General features: G+C 41.5%; 1 protein-coding gene across 1 annotated transcript in view; it reads right to left on the reverse strand.

Moving 5' to 3' along the window:
• Positions 1 to 20,328, reverse strand: part of LOC133025546 (ubiquitin-conjugating enzyme E2 E2-like) — a 62,007-nt gene that overhangs the window by 5,823 nt on the left and 35,856 nt on the right. Inside the window, exons 4-5 of the mRNA XM_061092235.1 lie at positions 6,703 to 6,835; positions 101 to 248 (exon numbers count right to left, since the gene is read on the reverse strand). Coding sequence (XP_060948218.1) covers positions 101 to 248; positions 6,703 to 6,835 — 281 coding nt within the window. The remainder of the gene's footprint in view (positions 1 to 100; positions 249 to 6,702; positions 6,836 to 20,328) is intronic.

Genomic DNA, 20,328 nt, shown 5'->3' on the forward strand with positions numbered 1-20,328 from the left:
ACACAGAATGGACATGTCAGTCAACTTGTCACAGCTAAAGCTGGGGAGAGCTGTGACAAGGAGAAGTAATGTGTGTGTGTGTCTGTGTTGCAGCTCTCACCAGGGTTGCAGTCAGTGAGCAGGGAGCAGATGGACAGCAGGACCTTGGAGATGGTGAGGGCAGGACTCCAGTTGTCCTTCAGGATGTCCAGACAGATCACCCCCTGACTGTTGATGTTACAGTGGTAGATCCTGGTGCGGAACGTCACCTGGAGATAAGAAAGTGGGGAAGTTACATTAAAACAGCTTTTTTTTTAAATGCAAACAATGAGCTGTAACATGCCAAGAGGCTAAGTAAAGTTGAGGGGAACTGAAGAGCTACAAGCTCCACACTCCATGTTAGTCACTTGATCCATTGTTCACGTAAAAACATGATGATTTCAACTGTCTACACATCTTACGAGTTTCCATCACAGTATGAAAAAGCAGATGGCCATTATGAACATTTTCTATTTGTAAAACAAAACATTCAAACATGCAGCCGTGGCAGTAATATGCATCATCTGCCTTTATACAAGGACACTGAAATGCACAGGTCAATACAGTGCATTAAATCATTGACTGAGAGTGACCACGGCTGCTGCTCTCACTAAGCCAGAGACACACACACTTTGTAGTCGATCCATACAGAACCAAGGTGATCCTGCCAGTCCCTGAGGATCGTCTTTCGTCAACAGTGAAGTGAAAGCAGCCTGCAGCACTAAGCAGAGCCCAAAATCAGCACGAGGAGCACAACATCATTAAGAAGTGACCTTTGACCTCCGTCTTTCTTTAAGATCGATGATGCTGACCAGGACTGGCAGCCCGGACATGCTCTGTTTCCCTTTTCTGCCTGCTCTGTGGCTGCAGTCTGCTGTCGTTACCCCCCCCCTTATCCCTACCTACCTCCTCTATCTTCTCTCATTAACTATCCATTCTCCCTTCACATCTCCTTCTTATGAGAAACAAACATCCCTCACATGCGAGCGGAGCCGAGGCACGCTGGCATGACGGAGAGGGACGGTGGCTGACATGTGATGGACAGACAAACAAATAGGACGCTTTCCATTGCATGTGAGGATTAAGGGAGATGTGACAGGAAAAGGTGAGCGTGGGGATTGATCATGACTGGTGGAGGACAGGTCTAGCTTCTGATGATGTCCTCTACTGCATCGTGTTTGGTTAGCAGTGGCATGCTAATGCAACCGGCCCAGCGGCCATGAAACAGATCCCCGCCTAGCTTGTGTGGTCACATTAACAGGCTGTAATCTCATCATGGCTGACGCTAATAGATTATGATGTTGCCTCCGCATAACAAAAGCTATGGGTCTAATCCTACACCCCCTCTGTATTATAGTGTCATCCCTCAGACTCTTAACACAACCTAAACACTCAATTGTGTCTCAGCCGCTCTCATTCTGATTTGCAGATTTGTGTTTCTGAGAAAATTCAGCGCATAAAACACTTAAATATGAATATCCAAAGCAAACGGCATGGCAACAGAGCCATTAGTCTTCATCAGTGTCCAGAATGAAACAGTTTCATCCGCTGTAGAGAATCTATGTGCTCAGGTCTGATGACGGCACTAGAGCAAATGGGTCACTGATGTCAGTATTTCAGGGAGGAATTGTGAGATGGACAGACCAAACTCTCATTGCTCAAAGATACATTTATCTTTTTTACCTCCGCCAAGGAGGTTAGATTAAGGTTAGGTTTGTTTGTTTTATAAGCAAGAGCACACAGAAAGAAGCAAACAGATTACCATGAAACCTGGAGGAGGGGATGTGGTATGATTCAAGGGAAGAACTCATAAAATTATGTTATGGATCCGGATCAGGGAGTGGATCCGGGTATTCTAATGTCTTTAACATAGTTTTTCAACGTTTTCACAATGAGTATGTGGCATTTGGTGCAGCTTGATCGAATTGAAGTGAACTGTTGGGCCTTGACAAAGGGATGTGTTCTACTAGTGAACCCACGTGGTAGTAGACCTCCACAACTTATATGCTGATATGGCTCCAGACATGAATCAACACTGGCTTTCACTTTTCTGTGCACCCTATAAAGTCAAGATTCATTCTATATCTTTATTGTCATCATACTCAGGTACAATGAAATTCTAAGAGGTGTCTCTATTATAACATATAATAAAATGTATAAAAATATCCAATGCTGTCTCTACTTTGAGCTTTTTTGGTCACCATCACCTCAACAAATTCCTTAGCTAAATGCTCCATTATGTTCACCAGGTGGTCTCCAACTACCTCTGTCTGTTGTTTGAGGCGGGGCATGTACTGTAGTGAACAATGAATATATTAGAGCTCCTTCAATACCCTTTTGCCTGCAATGGGTGAAAACAACATAGTGAGAGTCTGTGTATTTTCCCAAACAGCAATCATTGTGGGCACTGAGGAAGTCACGAGAACCGATACTCCGTTACCGAGTTGATGCCAAAATTCTAAAAACGTCAGAGTGCTCTTTTGTTTTTTTTTAAAGCCGATGATGTGCTGTAAATAAAATCATGTGATCTCTGCAGCTGAATACGTTAATATGTTACTTCCTGCCTCTGTCTGCTGCACCAGGCTGCTCCCCCCCTCGGCTGAATAATGTGGAGTATTTGTTGCTGTTGGGCATGCGTCTGTGGGGAAAACCCCCCCGTTGCGTTGTGCATTTGGGAAAGACAAATAGTCCGGACCAAATTCTCTGGAGTTTATCCTCAGGTCATGTCTGAAAATATTAATTTACTCAATTTAAATGTGCGCATATTGTAAACCTGGACCACCTTAGTAGATTAAGAAATTATTTTCACAAATGTTCATGGCAGATTGAAGAGGATGAGTGTGGAAGGATCCATCCAAAAATGATCTTTAACACTGAAACCTTATTTTCCCAAAACCTTTTTCAAAAGAAACACATCACCACTGTCACTGATTTGAAAATCTTCGCACGATGTTCTAATACAACCTGAGATGATGCAGCTATCTGGGAATAAGTGGTCTAGGCACAATTTTTTCAGATGATTTTCTATAGTCTCACATGAATATACTGTCACACTAGCTAACCTCAGAGTGAACTGAGTAATCTGTTAATTGGAGCCCGTCCCAGCTGACATTGGGTGAGAGGGGGGGGGGGGGTTAACCCTGTACAGGTTGCCAGTCTATCAAAGGCTGATATCCACACACAACAAGGTTGTCTGTTCAAACCTGCCGGCTGGCCCTCCAGTGCCTTTCTCTGTGAATAACTATCTGCATGGGTTAGGGTTTTTTCTGGCTTCATGGCTCCCACTCTGAAGTTGTGTTTCCAGCGCACAAATTTCCCTCAGGAAATAGGAACCTTTGCAGGACCAGGGTCTCAATCATGTCCAGTGGGAAATCTTTTTAACCCCCAAAGAGGCCCTGCTTGTCGGAGGTAGAACTTTATGAGGGTACAGGAACTCTGGGGGTGGCACTCGCAGTGCTGTATATTATTGTTGAAGTACTCCTTTCTGCTGGTCAAAATTAGTAATAGCTCTTAAAAACTGTTTCCTTACTATGTTGAGGTTGTTCTGTTGTTTTGATAACTGCTTTGTTACTAAAGGCCTTTGTCTTACTCTTTTTATGATAAACAGAAGCCCAAAGTGAATCTCCTTCATGGTAACTGTTTTTGTAGTGTTGCTGTATTGTATTCCGCAATCAGTGTGCTCATACCACAGCAGGTTAATTTGCCTAATCTCCCCTGGTCATTCGACCATGGTGCAAGTACCTGCAATCAACAGACTGCAGAAACATTTTTAGGTCCTTGAGAAGGGACGTATTTTAAATGTGGCGAGATGGAATGTTTTAAAGGAGGGAATGAAATAAATAGCTGATCAAGCTGACAAGTTGAAGGCTCACTCCTCGTAGCCGAGGTTTGAAAATGAGAATGAAATCTTGCAGAGGCGTATGAAGTGTGACGCACAATACACTTTAAAGCCATGAGGAAATTATGGTCGACCTCCATCTGCGTTAAGGTAAGAAGACCCAACAATAGGTCCTGTAACAGACAAATGTTGGACCAAAATACAAATACTGAAGCAGCGCCCTTGCCACGCTCTACCTTTATCTAAGAGTATCAGTGTCGTCCTTAACAGGCTTCATCGCCCTAACATTAGTGTGTGAGGCAGCGCAGTGAGCAGCTGCAGCTGTCAGATTGGTGGCTGTGAGCCGGTGGAGCTGCTGGATGGCACGGCTCACAGCCAGACTGGAAAAACAAGGCAGCAGGAGGGCCAGGAGTTAAGACGAGCTCTGTCCAGCTCCCCACCCGCCCCCAGTCAGCAAAGGCGGCCAGGATTGAGGCCGTCGCAGCCAGTCAAGAGGGAATGAGGAGAAGACTGTTTCTTTTTGGGAGTCATGTTCCACCCCACTCTGCAGATCAAATACACAAGGGTCTAACAAAATTCCCAATCAATTCCGTTCCATAACAAAAAACAATATTCAGTGTTTTTCGAGCACTATGTAGGAGAGTCAATATTGGGGAATCCAATCAAAGTTAAGAAGTTAAATATGAAGCTTGTTTTTCCTCCAAACTAATTGTAATTGTACTTCTCATTTGAACTGAGCCTCTACTTGTTTGAAAAGTGTTCCATGCTGGTGCCTGAAATCTGATACTGATGATGCCATCATTACTCCTTTCTACCTCCCACCGAGAAATATTAAATTTTTTTCCGACCAACTCTTTTCAGCATGTAATAAAATAAACCCAGCCTCACTCAGTGTGTCAGTATTATCGTAAACACATTTGCCAACCACTACGTCTTTGTTTGAATAGGGCGTTTTCAAACTAAAACAGGGCCAGCAGCATTTCCACATTTCTTTGTCTTGGCGCCTGTAAAACTCCTGAGTATGGGTGCCAGGTGTATCTGTAGCTGAGTTGATGTGTTTTCAAATGAAAATATAGTCGTGTGAATTAAGCCTTCATGGCTGAATGTGTGAGAAAATGAGAGAGAAGTGACAACACGACAGACAGCATGAGACACCTGCAGGAAACCAGCTACTTAGACAGCCATAACTTTCCTTATCACCACGGTCACATCAAAATTTCCCCTACATCGAAATATCTCAAAATCAGATGATTGGATTTTTTTCAATTATTGTAAATTTTCACACGTACACAGACGTCGCATCCTAATATATGTAGTGACCATCTGATGGCGGCATCACCCTCAGGACAAGCTCTGCATAGAGAGCATCATAAGCAACTTTTTACCATTGCTGCCTCTTCTATTTCTCAAAGGTGATACAAAGCAAGATGCATGCTTCTCCACACTGAATGCTGCATGTTAAAAACAGGATAAATGTGCCACATTTATCCTGTTTACCTTTTTTTCTGTTGACTTTTTCAACACACTTCTCTAAATAGCTGACAGAGGTTAGAAAAAGAGTATTTATAGAAGTGTAAACCAAAACCCAGGGCAAAATCAGAGGTACCACTCAAACTGAGGGGAGGTGGCAACCGCTGTCAGCCAGTCTACCGTGACAATTCTGACACACACTTGCATCAGCTGAACACACACAAACACACACATACCCGCAAACCCACAGCTGCACTGGAGGGGAGCCAAATGCTGCTGAATGCCGGCAGCATGCATAACAGGAAGAGACACAATAACAAGAAGCAGATAAAGGATAAGGCTTGTGATATCCTATATTGTTCTTCCTGTCAAACGATCAAAACCAACACTTTCTTTTATCCTACTGACAACTCCTCTGTCTGTATTGAAAACGTGGTCATAGAGCTCCAGTGTTGTCCAAAATCTATTTTATCTCATGAAGGACCCCGCACTGTTGCTGTAGTTTATTTTGACTCAATCACACACACACACACACAAACGCGCGCATGCACGCGCACACGCACACGCTCACGCTCACACACACACACACAGAGCTAATGCTGCCAGTAATACGGCAGAAAACCAAATGTGCATTCATCCGCGGCTGAAAATAGTACCTAATGCACCATTTCCTCCAACTACATCTTTCCCCTTTTTGGATCTGCCGCCCTGTTTTCTTTCTTTTCTTTTGACTTCAATACAATCAGCATTTCCACCCGGCTCAAATGACTCTCCAATGGACACAGGTTTTCATCATTTTCGATTGGCACTGATGGACACACCCAGGAGAATGCGTTATTTTCTCCTTTATTTTGGCAGTCGAGACGATAATGCTGCACCTTTTCCTGCACAACATAATGACACGCATTGAACCAGGCATTGGCATCAATGGCTATGAACATTTAGGTAATTATTGTTTTTTACACATGGGAACAAAACGCAACAGCAATATTTTCTCTTATTGTGGTGCAAAGTTGCAACACTGGCAAGAAATTGAGGTTGGAAAGCTTCTCAGTTTCCCCTCAGTGCTGGCATTAGGAAATGTTAAACGGTTTACCTGTATTTAAAAAAACTACATATACCCATTTGTAAATAAGGTATAATAGTTTCAGTAGGAGTCTGAGTGTCATGCACAAGGTATGAAAGTTAACATTGAAACAACATTGTGCTGCTGCCACCGTTTGTAAACGTGCTGCCGTTGCACAACTCTTACAAAAGTCACTGTTGTTGGACAACAAGGTGAAAAGCTGACATCCTGCTGGGACAGTGGTGGCATTGTTCAAAGCTCTGGCTTGAGGAGTTGGGGGAGGGGGGCATAGCTGCAGGGCAACACTCACCTTGGGTGGTTTGAAGGGGTAGTCTGGTGTGAAGGCAATATCCAGGAAAAACACTCCTCCCTCGTACACGGAGCCTGGAGGGCCCAGGATGGTTGACCTCCACTCGTAAATGTTGTCTCCTTTAGGACCGGCACTGCATTTGGAAAAATAAAGCACAGAGGGAAGAAGGGGAAAAATTAAATCCACCAGCAGGCATTTAGATAGTGAAGTTTGCTGTAATTGTGTAACTTAATTCTCTGTGCAGCCGCAAGGGAGTGACTGAATAAAGTGTGTGATTATCAGCCGCACAGAGCTGCCATTTAACTTGTTCTTATCTTCATCAGAAGATTAAGCAACACGGCTACAGTGCATTTAACAAAGACTGCATCTGAAAGCCAGGAGAAATGATGAGGATGAGCAGTGTCATGCAGATGACTGATCTGTCACACACACACGCACGCACATACACACACAGAAAGGTGTTGAGCAGCAGCTCTGTGCTTCACTGTCGGGCAGCTGGCTGCTGCCGAACTCACACACACACACAAACCCAGCTGCAAGTATAGAGGCACTAATCCAATTCCATTTTCTACTTGAATTAGGCCAGATGCCCCTGTCGGTTTCATGTATTACTTTTACTTTCATCATTTACACACACAGAGAAAGCCAGATAGAGAGAGAGAGAGAGTGGAGGGGGCGGAGTAAGTAAGTAAGTGAGAGCATGTGCAAGGCACATGAATGCAAGATGAGAGTGTGGGTGGAGCTGTTCATGTGAAGCGGCAGCCTGTTGTAAAGCACCGGGCCACTGCAGACCTTTTTCTTGTCAGCGTGTGTTTGGACACAGGGAGGAATTATGGGAGGATAGGGAAAGGATGCCAACATGTTCTCCTGGATGGATAAAAATAGCTGGGAGAGTGATAGTGTGCAGGGTCTGACAGGGGGACAAGAGAGCCAATAAATCCCTGTGCTGGGTGTGATGCAGTGGCCTGATGTGACTCAGAGGGGAAATCTTTGTTTGTGTGTCAAACTGCTTTTCAAGGCCAACAGCTGTCAGATTTAGTTAAACCACAATGTGGTGCCGATATTGGTCTTACTATTATCAGCAGCTCTCTTCACTCTGGCACTGCACCAGAATATTTAAAGCACGCTTTTACAACATTTTCCAAAAGTCTTTAGCAGCTGATGACATTACCATCAAAGAATACATTTGAAAATGTTTAATCGGCTTCTACCACCACTAAACTGGACCACAACATACTTCAGCTGCTTTCAAACATGCACTGAACTCCAGTGATCCTCTGCAGATTCTCCAGAAAAATATGTGAGGATAATGTCTGAGTGAGAGTCTCTGGAATATTTTTTTCCTTAAATGCTCTGATTTTGGGTCTTTAAGTTTGAATTCTGAAGTCAAATCTTAAGAGGAAGGAGAACAAAATATAAGTGTTGATTCTAGGGCTGTGGTTATGAATACAATGAAAACTAAAACTCATTTCATGCACTGGACTTGCTTAGATTTGCTAAATCTTTATTTTATTTGATCACGGACGCTCAACAGGCAAAAGCAAAGACAGCCTAATATTACTAACTTTACAGTTTGAATTCAGTCGACACAGTATACATAAGAACTTGTAACTAATGTCATATCCTTTTACTCCCATTCACTGATCCTCTCCTGAAACGGTTAAGAGTCCCCCCTGGAAAGTCCTGCCTCCCACTATTGAAACCTCCGACATACTGGTAATGGCAAGCTAGTCTGTGTTCAGCATTATGACAGCGTAGGCCAGGGTGAAGCCTGCATCATGAGAGTCACTCACTTTCTACAAACACACACAATATAACACGTGATAAACAACACATCACCTAAGGCTTTATAAAGCCACATGTTTCTAGTCCAACACAAACGGTTCTACTCCATGTTACAGAAGAAGAACTTCTGTACCTCATTGCTACAAGTACAACTTGTGTTATGCAGTTCGGGGCGGATGAGCAAGCCACCTGCGGAAACATCTGGAAATAGTTCATTGCATACAATGCACAGTTTTCAACTGCCCAGCATGTCGTTCATCTGTTGTTGCCCCAGTAAGCAGCCTGGAGCCCACACACACTTAACTAAATAATATAAACATGGGCTGATAAATAAGTTATGGGTGCAGTAGGCAGATTTAGTGATTTTGGGCCTGCAGCCATATACATACACACACTCCCACACATCCATTGTTACAGCCATAACATTATTAGTTTGAATTCATGGAATCTAATAGCCCTGTAAAGTTAGAATTTGCCTTTGTTAGTGGCTTTATTATAGCCTTCTTATTTTATTGGATTCACCTGGATTTTGAATATAGATTTGTTAAATGATAGTTTATTATTTCACGTTATTATTTGCCTAATCATGTGCTTATATGCCTTTTTAACCACTTTGTTTAGTCTTGGCTACCTTAAGTTATAGTTTTTGTTGTGCACCAATAAAAAAATGGATACATACGATATCCAACGATATCCATCCATTATCAGTGTTGGGTGTATCATAACTGGTATTTTACAGGCTTTTCTACATGCACACGCAGCTTTTCATTAAAATAAAATAATGCTTTTATAATCTGCTCAATTGTGTTTAATGTGCCCTATGTGAACCACCCACTACGTAAACTTTGTTACATGAGCCTGGTTAAATTTAATGAGTACGAGTACAAGAGGGGAACTCTTGGTGGGCTCAATCCACAAACTACCAGTGTCGGCTTTGAGAAACCCATTATTAGTCAAATCCTATTGCAATGTCAATGTTTCACATCATCCTCTAGGCCTCTTCAGGCCGGCCAACTGCTGATTTTTCTCTCCGCTTGAATTCCCACAGTTAACTCTGCAGCATCTGGAAATATTCATGGCCTGAACCGCCTGCTTTTCTGTTCCTGCAGCTTGGTGCAACCCACTCTAAGAGTGGGTAGAGAAGGGCTCTGTGTTTTTACTTATATTTCTGCAGAGGCCTGTCAGAATGATAGAGGACACAGACCTGAGTTTCACCTCAGGGTACGCTCTATTATTTATCCAAGGTTGACTTTATTTTCTGTTGCTGGGGACTTATCTCGTAGAATCTGGGATGTGCTTCAAAACACATAATGGAGAAAAAAAAAAGAGTGCTTTTAATAATGAAGACTGAATGACGAAGATGGACCTGGCTATTTCCCACGGGTGTCAATTTCCACACTGTAAGCCACTAATAATGAGCCTGGAGCAGTAAGAGTGCCCCACCAGAGGAGCCGTATAATTAAGACTAGGGATGCACATAATTAATCGACGATCGATTAATTGATCATTAAGAATTTCCTCGATGAAATAATGTTTTCATCGATTAATTGGGTAATTACACATTTGACCACGGGGGGCAGTGTTTGAAAAAAACGGCACAGACCTACTCAGTTACCTGCGAGTTACCGTGTTACCATTTCCAAAGTAAACACGAAGAAGTCACGGCGAAGTTTAGCTTGGGACCATTTAGAATTAAACAATGACTTGGTTCACTGCAAACACTGCGAAGCTGTGTTTAAGTACAACTCGGCCACGACTCAAAGGATGTACCACTTGGAGAACACACATCCGACCCTGGTTAATGGCGGCGCGTCCTGGTCTCGGTCTCACTCTCAACCTAGCATCAACTCGGTGTTAGCACGGAGGAGCTGCGATGCACAACGAGCAGAGAATAACGTTCCCCAGGCTAGCCAAGTTAGCACGGAGCTACCTGTGTATCATGCATAGACTGTATGGTATCACGGCGACGTCAGTCCTCTCAGAGCGAGTTGTTTCAGCAGCTGGACCGACGGTCACCAGGCTGCGTTCGCGTCTGACTCCAGAGCATGTTAACATGTCATCTTTCTCAACACAAGTCAGTAGGCTGGTGCTGAAGTTGTATGTGAGTTACTAGTTATTTTTATGAAGCTTTCTCGACTCGGTGCCTTGTTTGATAGTTTTAGTTACATGTGGCAAAACCTGTCAGACCTAAGTATTATATATTTGTGGTTAAGTTATTGTTTAACATGCTTGTTTTTTATATTATTAGTGTTTAGTAGCACCGGCTTCTAGCTGTCGGCTCCGCTGCTTGAGGTTACGGCAGCGCATATTTTGTTCATCTTGTAATAAAGATCTGAATGAGGAACAACGCTTTTTTTTTTTTTATTTTCACTGCATTTTTATATAGCCTATAAATAGTGAATTTTTGAATATAAAAATATTAATGATTCATCGAAAATTCGTAATTAAATCTCCCGACGATCGATTAAGACAATTTAATCGAATGCCCATCCCTAATTAAGACATGGTTGTTTCTGCATCTTCTAGTTCCCTTATAACAGTGAATTCATTATACACCCTTAAACTGACCACTGGAGAAAGAAATGTCGAGTCTACAGCCAAAAACAAGCACGGCACAAAGAGGACGGTCCCCTCAGCACTGCACAGCGCTAATATATTCATTTAAAAACTCCTTCGAGGAAGGGTTTTGTTTGTTTTTTTGCAAAAAGGTTAAAAATCCATGAACATGTCCTAGACAGCCAGAAGCATTTTGTCCTCAAAAGACATTTACTCTGTGCTAAATAGTTAGTAGTAGGCTAAACTGAAATCCGTTTTATATTTTATGCATGTAAAATGCTAATTGGTTGCCTGAAAGCTTCTACTGGTTTGCTTTATTTAAGTCTGCAAAAGTATAGTTTTCAAATATACAACATCCCACTCAGGGACGGTTACTCTCCAAAATTCTTTGATAGCAACTGTATGGGATCGAATCAAACATCAGATAAAAATATACATTTCAGTACATTAATTAGCATTGACCTGTCATCTGACTTTCAAAGGCTCAGTTACACCAGCTTTAAAATGACACCTATTCATGGGGAAATCAGCTTGATAGAAGTGGATGATGAGCTTAAAGGCAACTGTAAATCTGCGCAAATCTTTTGAATTAAGTTCATCCGTGACTTGAATTTGAAATCAGAATCCATCTGCTCATGGTTCTCGATTGATGACTTGTGATTAGATCAAACCTCCCTGATATGTAAATAAACATCAATGGTGTTTCAAACCAGTGTATGTGCTCTTCAACAACCGATAAAACTATTAGGCCTGTTTTTAGAGCAGCAGTCTCTTCAGTATAAGCAGTGGCTCAGTGACTTCTGCACCCAAAGTTGCATCATAAGCTAATCAATTTAGCTAATGATGTAGAGTGACAGACTGTCCATCTCTGTCAAGTCACATACATTAACAGTTTAAGCTAGAGGGTTGGGAGGGACTAAGGGGAGGTATTCATGAACAGTTGCACTAATGACCACCTCCCCTAATAATGATAGTTTTCATTGTTCTAGTTAGGTCTTTGTGATATGACCAAGATCCCAAATCCACAAACAGGTCATGTCATCTTTAGGTATCTGATGTGGCAAATGCTGTAATAATAACAATAATAAGGAAAACTAAGTGTATATAAAATGTGCACATGGAGAGGCCTATTTCTGAATTATATACTTGACAAATAAGGGTACCTATATATGTTAAACAATTTTATTTGGAACCCTTTGAATTCCAAAGAACTTTTGTTTCAAACTAAAGAAAAACGATCCTAACATGTGATTACCCCTTTCCTTACCCTCTCCTTCCAGTCATGTAGAAGAACCTTGGGTGGCCTTTATGATGGACTCAGTAGAAGAGGATCGGTTCTCAACCTAGAAGTAAAGAGCCTCTTCCAAGCTAAAGCAAATTTCTATTTTCAGGTGATTATACACTAATGAAAACATCAATATGATAATCATATTTATAAAGCTGGAATTCACAAATCCATAAAGGCCTGTCTTACATTCAAAACTCTATCACCTATATAGATATACAGTATGTATGCCCTAAAACAGGAATAAAAGTAATCCAACAACGAAGGTTTGTGTTTGCTGTTTAAACAATATATATTTCTTCCTATGTCAATTGTCTAAACCAGAACGTTCAAAGATTCTTTGTTCTTCTGGTTGTGAAACAAGTCTTACACAGCTCTATGTATGTTTGCTCACAGTGCGTTCGGCTCGGCTGACACCTCAACATCTAGCCCACTAACAGACGGTTATTATTGTACAAGCACCTCAGCCATGTTTCTACGCTCAAGGGCACTGCGCAAATGTCAGTGACTCACCGGGGAGAGTACAGAGAGGCTTCACCACACAAAACTCTTACAAACATAACAGGTAAATAAATAACTGCAGCTTACAGACAGCAGACGAGTGGAGAGATTGTCACCGGCACGAATGAGGGAGTTCAGTCCTTTTATTCAGAGTCCTGTATATTAATTGTGTATTCGACAATGTGTGAACGATTCATTCTGCGCTGTAAATCAATCCGAAACAGAGTTTGGTCCTTTTTTTAAAAATGTGTTAAAGCAGACCAGGATTACCTGTAATTGGCAGCAATGCTAACTCAGCCTCAGCAGTAAAATAAAGGACCAAAGGGGAGAGGACAGCAGAGGATGAAACCTGACCAGCAGAATAACTATCTACTTACACTCCTTTAGAGATGCTTGGATCGGTCCCAACCACATCCGAATCTGCACCTATGCTTGACTCATCTGCCCATCACCCACCTAATGGAATTATTTCCTCCAATTTCGAGAAGAAGTATGGACGCATATTCTGTTTTTTTTTCTTTCTTTTATCATGTCTGAAGAAGTGTTTTGTGGACTTAAACACTTAACCAACCCCTCCATCGGCATAGAAGTGAGTACAGCCGTGGCCAAAAGTTTTGAGAATGACACAAATATACATTTTCACAAAGTCTGCTGCCTCAGTTTTTATAATGGCAATTTGCATATACTCAAGAATGTTATGAAGAGTGATCAGATGAATTGCAATTAATTGCAAAGTCCCTCTTTGCCACGAAAAGGAACTTAATCCCCAAAAAAACATTTCCACTGCATTTCAGCCCTGCCACAAAAGGACCAGCTGACATCATGTCAGTGATTCTCTTGTTAACACAGGGGAGAGTGTTGATGGGGACAAGTCTGGAGATCACTTTGTCATGCTGATTTAGACAGAATAGCAGACTGGAAGCTTTAAAAAGAGGGTGATGCTTGAAATCATTATTCTTCCTCTGTTAACCATGGTTACCTGCAAGGAAACACGTGCAGTCATCATTGCTTTGCACAAAAAGGACTTCAGAGGCCAGGATATTGCTGCCAGGTAGATTGCACCTGAATTTATCATTTATTGGATCATCAAGAACTTCAAGGAGAGAGGTTCAATTATTGTTAAAAAGGCTTCAGGGCGCCCGAGGACGTCCAGCAAGCGCCAGAACCGTCTCCTAAAGTTGATTCAACTGCAGGATCGGAGTACCACTAGTGCAGAGGTTGCTCAGGAATGACAGCAGGCAGGTGTGAGTGCATCTGCACGCACAGTGAGGCGAAGACTTTTGGATGATGGCCTGGTGTCAAGAAGGGAAGCAAAGAAGACACTTCTCTTCAGGAAAAACATCAGGGACAGACTGATATTCTGTCAAAGGTACAGGGATTGGACTGCTGAGGACTGGGGTAAAGTCATTTTTTCTGATGAATCCCCTTACCGATTGTTTAGGGCATCTGGAAAAAAGCTTGTCTGGAGAAGAAAAGGTGAGCGCTACCATCAGTTCTGTGCAGTGCCAACAGTAAAGCAACCTGAGAACATTAATGTGTGGGGTTACTTCTCAGCCAATGGAGTGGGCTCACTAACAACTTTGCCAAAGAACACAGCCATGAATAAAGAATGGTACCAAAACATCCTCGGAGAGCCACTTCTCTCAACCATCCAAGAACAGTTTGGTGAGGAACAATGCCTTTTCCAGCATGAAGGAGCACCTTGCCATCAAGCGAAAGTGATAACTAAGTGGCTCGGGGAAGAAAACATCAAAATTTTGGGTCCATGGCTAAGAAACTCCCCAGACCTTAATCCCATTGAGAATTTGTGGTCAATCTTCAAGAGGCGGGTGGACAAACAAAAACCCACAAAATATGACAAAGTCCAAGCATTGATTATGCAAGAATGAGCTGCCATCAGTCAGGATGTGGCCCAGAAGTTAATTGACAGCATACCAAGGTGAATTGCAGAGGTCTTGAAAAAGAAGGGTCAACACTGCAATTGACCAATTTTGATCAAACAACAGAATAGTTTCAGCAGATTATGTTTTTCATGTTATGACATTGAAAGGGTTAAAACGCCTGTTTTTCTGAGGACTTTAATGACTTTTCATTAACAGCTACCATCACTACCACCACTACCTCAAGTCGAATGTGAGCTACCAGTGCAAAGCCATGCAGAAATGAAATCTTACTTATTGCACAGCACTAATATATCATGTCTCTCTGCTGTGGTCAAAGTTCATTTCTGGATTGTCAATGACCTGATAAAACATTGAGTGCAACAAGTCCTCCGAAGAAGTCCCAGATTGGTACCTGTTCTCGAGAACACATAGAAGTGTTCATCGAACTGACTGACTCACTTATTTCTCTGTTATAGACAAATTGTCTCTGTTTATTTTTATTGTTTATATTTAAACAATTCATGAAAACAAAGTTACATAAAAGTTTGTCAGACAGACACTTTGTGATGCAGTCAGGTGGGGGCTATGACGACAGGGTTTTTACCCTGCTTTTGAATGTAGCCATTTCGAGAACGTTTCTCTTTTAAAAGTGGTTTGACAACACTCCGTCTGTTACATTATTTTTTTAAGAGTCTGGAGCCTTTTAGTCCTGAATGTTCGTTGAACCCCCCTAACCTATATTTGGCATCCGAGTGAACTGTCTAAGCGCCTTTGCAGTTGCTCTTATAAATCACAACTGCAAATCTTGAGCTTCTTAAGATTACATTTCTTCAAGGAAAACTCAGCAGTGTGCAGATATTGACAACCATCAACTTTCTATAGCCGGTATTATTAAGGCACAATCTCTAGAGAATGTCCCTTGCTGGTTAACAGGCTTTTAAAGCCTCATTAATGAACACATACCAGCATCATCATGACTGCTCTTATTGAAGGGCAGGCGCAAGGTCTCGGAGGAAGTTATCCACCGTAACAAGGTTCCGGAAAGAGGCGAAATACTTCCTTGAAATAAAGGCGCTTTTGAATTATTGTTTGCCTCAGCTAGGGAGACTTAGTGTTGACCTGTGCAGACAATGTCCCTCTGCACTCTGTTCAGCCACACACTGACAATGCACAAGTTCATTGAGAGCAGGGGTGACATGAACAGGCAGCAGACGGGCTGATTGAAGGAAGGTCAAGCTTGGCGGAACTCAGACACCCTATAACCTTTGAATCAGCACTAAACCAATTGCACTTCTCCATTGTCTTGAAAGTGTTGCCTAGCAACATAACATCCTTGCCGTGACTGTGTGTGTGCATTTTGTGCTGCAAGAGGAATTTCCATGGAAACAACAACAATTGTACAAGCGGACACAACAACAAAAATCTATTCACAACTGGTGATGCTGTTGGATAAACATGAAGAACAAATGCATGACCTCACACATTTATCTTTGTTTATGGCTCATAATCTCCAAATAGGTCCTTCAGGGACAAATCAACAGACATTAAGCGATTAAATTAGACGACAAGATCATATGAGGAGAATCAAGACACAGATTACCTCCTAAATATTAGTGACAGCTCATGGGCAGACATCAAATCTAATACACTCCTCGTTTGCTCGTTCTAATGATGCCTCAAATAAGAAATGAGATTTTCATCAATATAGAGCAGTTGGAAAGGAATTAGGCCATTCAGGCTTTGTACATGATTTGCTTTGATGGTGAGCGCTGACAGTGCAGTCATGGGAAAAGCTCACCATTCCCAACTCAGTTACCTCCTGTCTTATCTTAATGAAACAATCTGACAGACCGTTGGCTCTTTCACACAAGCCACAGTCTGAATAATGTGAACATGTTCAAGTGCAAACACGACAAGATAGATAGGTGAAGAAGTGAAGAACAGATATAAGGATGAAAGGAAGATGCTCATTATCCTGTAATTGGACATCTGCCACTGAAACAGCCTCTCTCTCATTGGTTTGCAGTGTCAGATCAAGCTCACATATGAAGGCACCTCAAAAATCGTCATGATCAAAAATGGTTCTGGTTAACTGCTTAACCACTTTTCAATCTGAGGAAGACAAACCTTGTGAAGATAAATCCACAGCATGGAGTACTGAAATATCTTAAGATTGGATTTATTATATACATAGTCTTTATATTAAAGTCTCATTTGACTTATTCTATTCAGACATTTAACATTTGAAAAGATTGGCATCTTTTTGTTTAGTAAAGTATTGAAAACAGCATATTTAATTTTAATTCCCAAAGTCAAAACATCTCTAGAAATACCCTGCCCTGGTCTAGAAAACATTGCACATGATGAGAAGGACCACCTTACCATAGTCTCTCATTTTTCTATGTCAGTATGTGGATGCAATGTTGAATATCATCTGTCATATCATGGTCACGGTGGATACGTCTTAATTCTTCACGTTAGCTCTTGCAGTGCTAAATCAAAACACTATTCCACTCATCTACACCGGTGTGTGGACTTTCTCAATAACTTGTTGGCATGTCTCCCATGCAGCATATTACACTGAATCCACACTGGCAATTTAAGCAAATGATACAGTTGGAAGTGAGTCACCTCTCCTTCTTCCTCTCACACGCTCTGCCACTAAAGGGAGGAAAATGTGTTTATGATAACCTTTGCAGTAGCTGCAGCCGTTAATGGCTGCCATTACAGAGTAGAAATGGTAATTCATTAACTGTCCTCCAGCTGTGAGAGAGTGCAGCCAATAAAACGGCTTCAAGATTGGAAATCAGAAAATACAGAACGAAGAGTGAAAAAAATGTTTTTTATTATTATTTATACATATACACCGCGTTCCACATTATTATGCAAATTGGATATAAGGGTCAAAAACATTCATTTTTTAGTTTTTGAATTAAACTCATGGATGGTATTGTGTCTCAGGGCTATTTGGATGATTGAAATCAATCTCAGACACCTGTGATAATTAGTTTGCCAGGTGAGCCCAATCAAAGGAAAACTACTTAAGAAGGATGTTCCACATTATTAAGCAAGCTACATGTTTCAGGCAAAATAGGGAAGAAAAAGGATCTCTCTGCTGCTGAAAAGCAGCAAATAGTGCAATTCCTTGGTCAAGGTATCACAACATTGGATATTTCCAAAAGAATTGCGCGTGATCATCAGACGGTGAAGAAATTTGTCACTGATTCACAGCACAAGCGGGTTCGTTCAGACAAAGGCAAAATAAGGAAGATTTCTGCCAAACAAATGCGTAGGGTTAGGAGGGCAGCCACTAAAATGCCATTGAATAGCAGCAAACAGGTGTTTGAAGCCGCTGGTGCCTCTGGAGTCTTGCAAACTTCAAGATGAAGGATGCTCAAGAGGTTTGCAAGTGTCCTTAAACCTGTTATTCGTTCCTCTAAACCAAGCTCACAAGCAAAAAAGGTTGCAGTGGCCTCAGGACTACATAAAGACTAAGTTCCAAACTGTTTTGTTTACGGATGAGTGCCGTGCAACCCTTGATGGTCCTGATGGATGGAGTAAAGGATGGTTGGTGAATGGCCACCATGTCCCAACAAGGCTGAGACGTCAACAAGGAGGTGGCGGAGTCATGTTTTGGGCCGGAATCATGGGGAGAGAGCTGGTCGGCCCCTTCAGGGTCCCTGACGGTGTGAAAATGACCCCGGCAAAGTACGTAGAGTTTCTGACTGACCACTTTCTTCCGTGGTACAAAAAGAAGAACCGTGCCTTCCAAAGCAAAATCATATTCATGCATGACAATGCACCATCTTATGCTGCAAATAATACCTCTGGGGCATTGGCTGCTATGGGCATAAAAGGAGAGAAACTCATGGTGTGGCCCCCATCTTCCCCTGACCTTAACCCTATTGAGAACCTTTGGAGCATCATCAAGCAAAATATCTATGTGGGTGGAAGGCAGTTCACATCCAAGCAGGTGCTCTGGGAGGCTATTATGGCATCCTGCAAAGACATTAAATCAGAAACTATCAAAGAACTCACAAGTTCAATGGATGCAAGAATTGTGAAGGTGATATCAAAGAAGGGGTCCTATGTTGACATGTAACTTGACCTGTTAAGATGTTTTTGATTAAAACCTTTTTTTGATTTCAGTAAATATGACCTCTTAATGCTGCAAATTCAACAAATGACAATTTTTAGTTCTTTACAACCTATAAAATATCTTGAAACTCAGAAACTCAGAGACTGCATAATAATTTGGAACACTGCATTTTGAGTTTTTTATTTAAAAAAAAAATACTGTTATCATTGGGAGGTTTGTTCAATAAAATTTGAATTATACTCTAACAGTTGATGACTTGAAAAATATACTGACTGGCTGTGCATTACTATTTAGGAAAATCTGAGCAAAGTGTAATCTGCATAACAATGTGGAACGCGGTGTATAGCACTTTTCTGACCACTCCAAGCGCTTAACAGTGTGTCACTTAGATAAGACCCAAAGACGAAAACAATAAAATATCACTTATGCGACTCAAATAAACTAATGAGTTAAATCAATATCCATTTTATTTATAATTTTCCTTAGATTTGTACTGTATGTGTTTTCATGTATGCAACATGTTCCCTGTCTTCACGACAAATTTCTCCCTGGTGGAGACCAATAAACTAACCTAACCTAACCTAACCTAGATGACAAATTCATCATCTTGCTTAATTACATTGAGTTTGGAGTGAAGCATGCTACATTACGCCTGTAGTGACATCAGCTAACTCTGAGACAAAGAGCTGGACTGAATCTGTTTCTAAGAGAGACCTATCATGTCTCTGATGGTGCAGACAAATTGTGTCAAGCCTCTGCGCTGAGAGAGGAAAACTGAATCTTCGACTTGGACTTAAAAGAAAAAGTGGCACAAAAAGAGTGCAGATGCAAAAACTCACTCTGGAATGAAAAGGGATGGATAAAACAAACACACAGTTGGCCACATTTCTCAGTTTAATAAATGTTTCTCTCTTTTTTTTGTGTCTCTCAGCTGACACACAAGCAGTGAATGAAATGGTATCATCTGTGCCTCGAAAATAACATGTGCTGTAAAATTGTCTTGTTTTCAGCGTATTATGAAATTGGTTACATTTTTACCAATAAAAAATGTTTATTGGAAACAACTCTGCAGCATAGACTTCACGCTAAGACAGGTAAGGTAATTTGTGGAAAATGTTTCAATAATCTGTTATAGTACAGCGTAAAGTTAAATTGACATTTTGGAGGTGTTACTATAGTAATGTCCATTCATGTGTCTAATCATTGATAATTTGTCGAATTGATGAAGGGTTTCCAAAAGAGAACAATAATAAACTGTGTGTAAATAAAGTTTGGCTGTTTAACCCGTCTAGTGTGTGTGGGGGGAGCGGGGGTGGGGGGCTGCTGCACACTGACTGCTGCTTCTGTCTACAAGTCATATCCAGTGTTCATTCAGCAGGCTGTAACATTAATCAAATCTCACTGAGATGAGAAACTGACTTTTCTCACAGATTTCTGAGCTTACACTAAGTTTTTCAGTTCTGACATTTACTACAACTGCCAAGGGCACTTCATGATGAAGGGGGATAGATAACATT

This window comes from Limanda limanda, chromosome 19 (genome assembly GCF_963576545.1).
Source record: "Limanda limanda chromosome 19, fLimLim1.1, whole genome shotgun sequence".
Lineage (NCBI taxonomy): Eukaryota > Metazoa > Chordata > Actinopteri > Pleuronectiformes > Pleuronectidae > Limanda > Limanda limanda.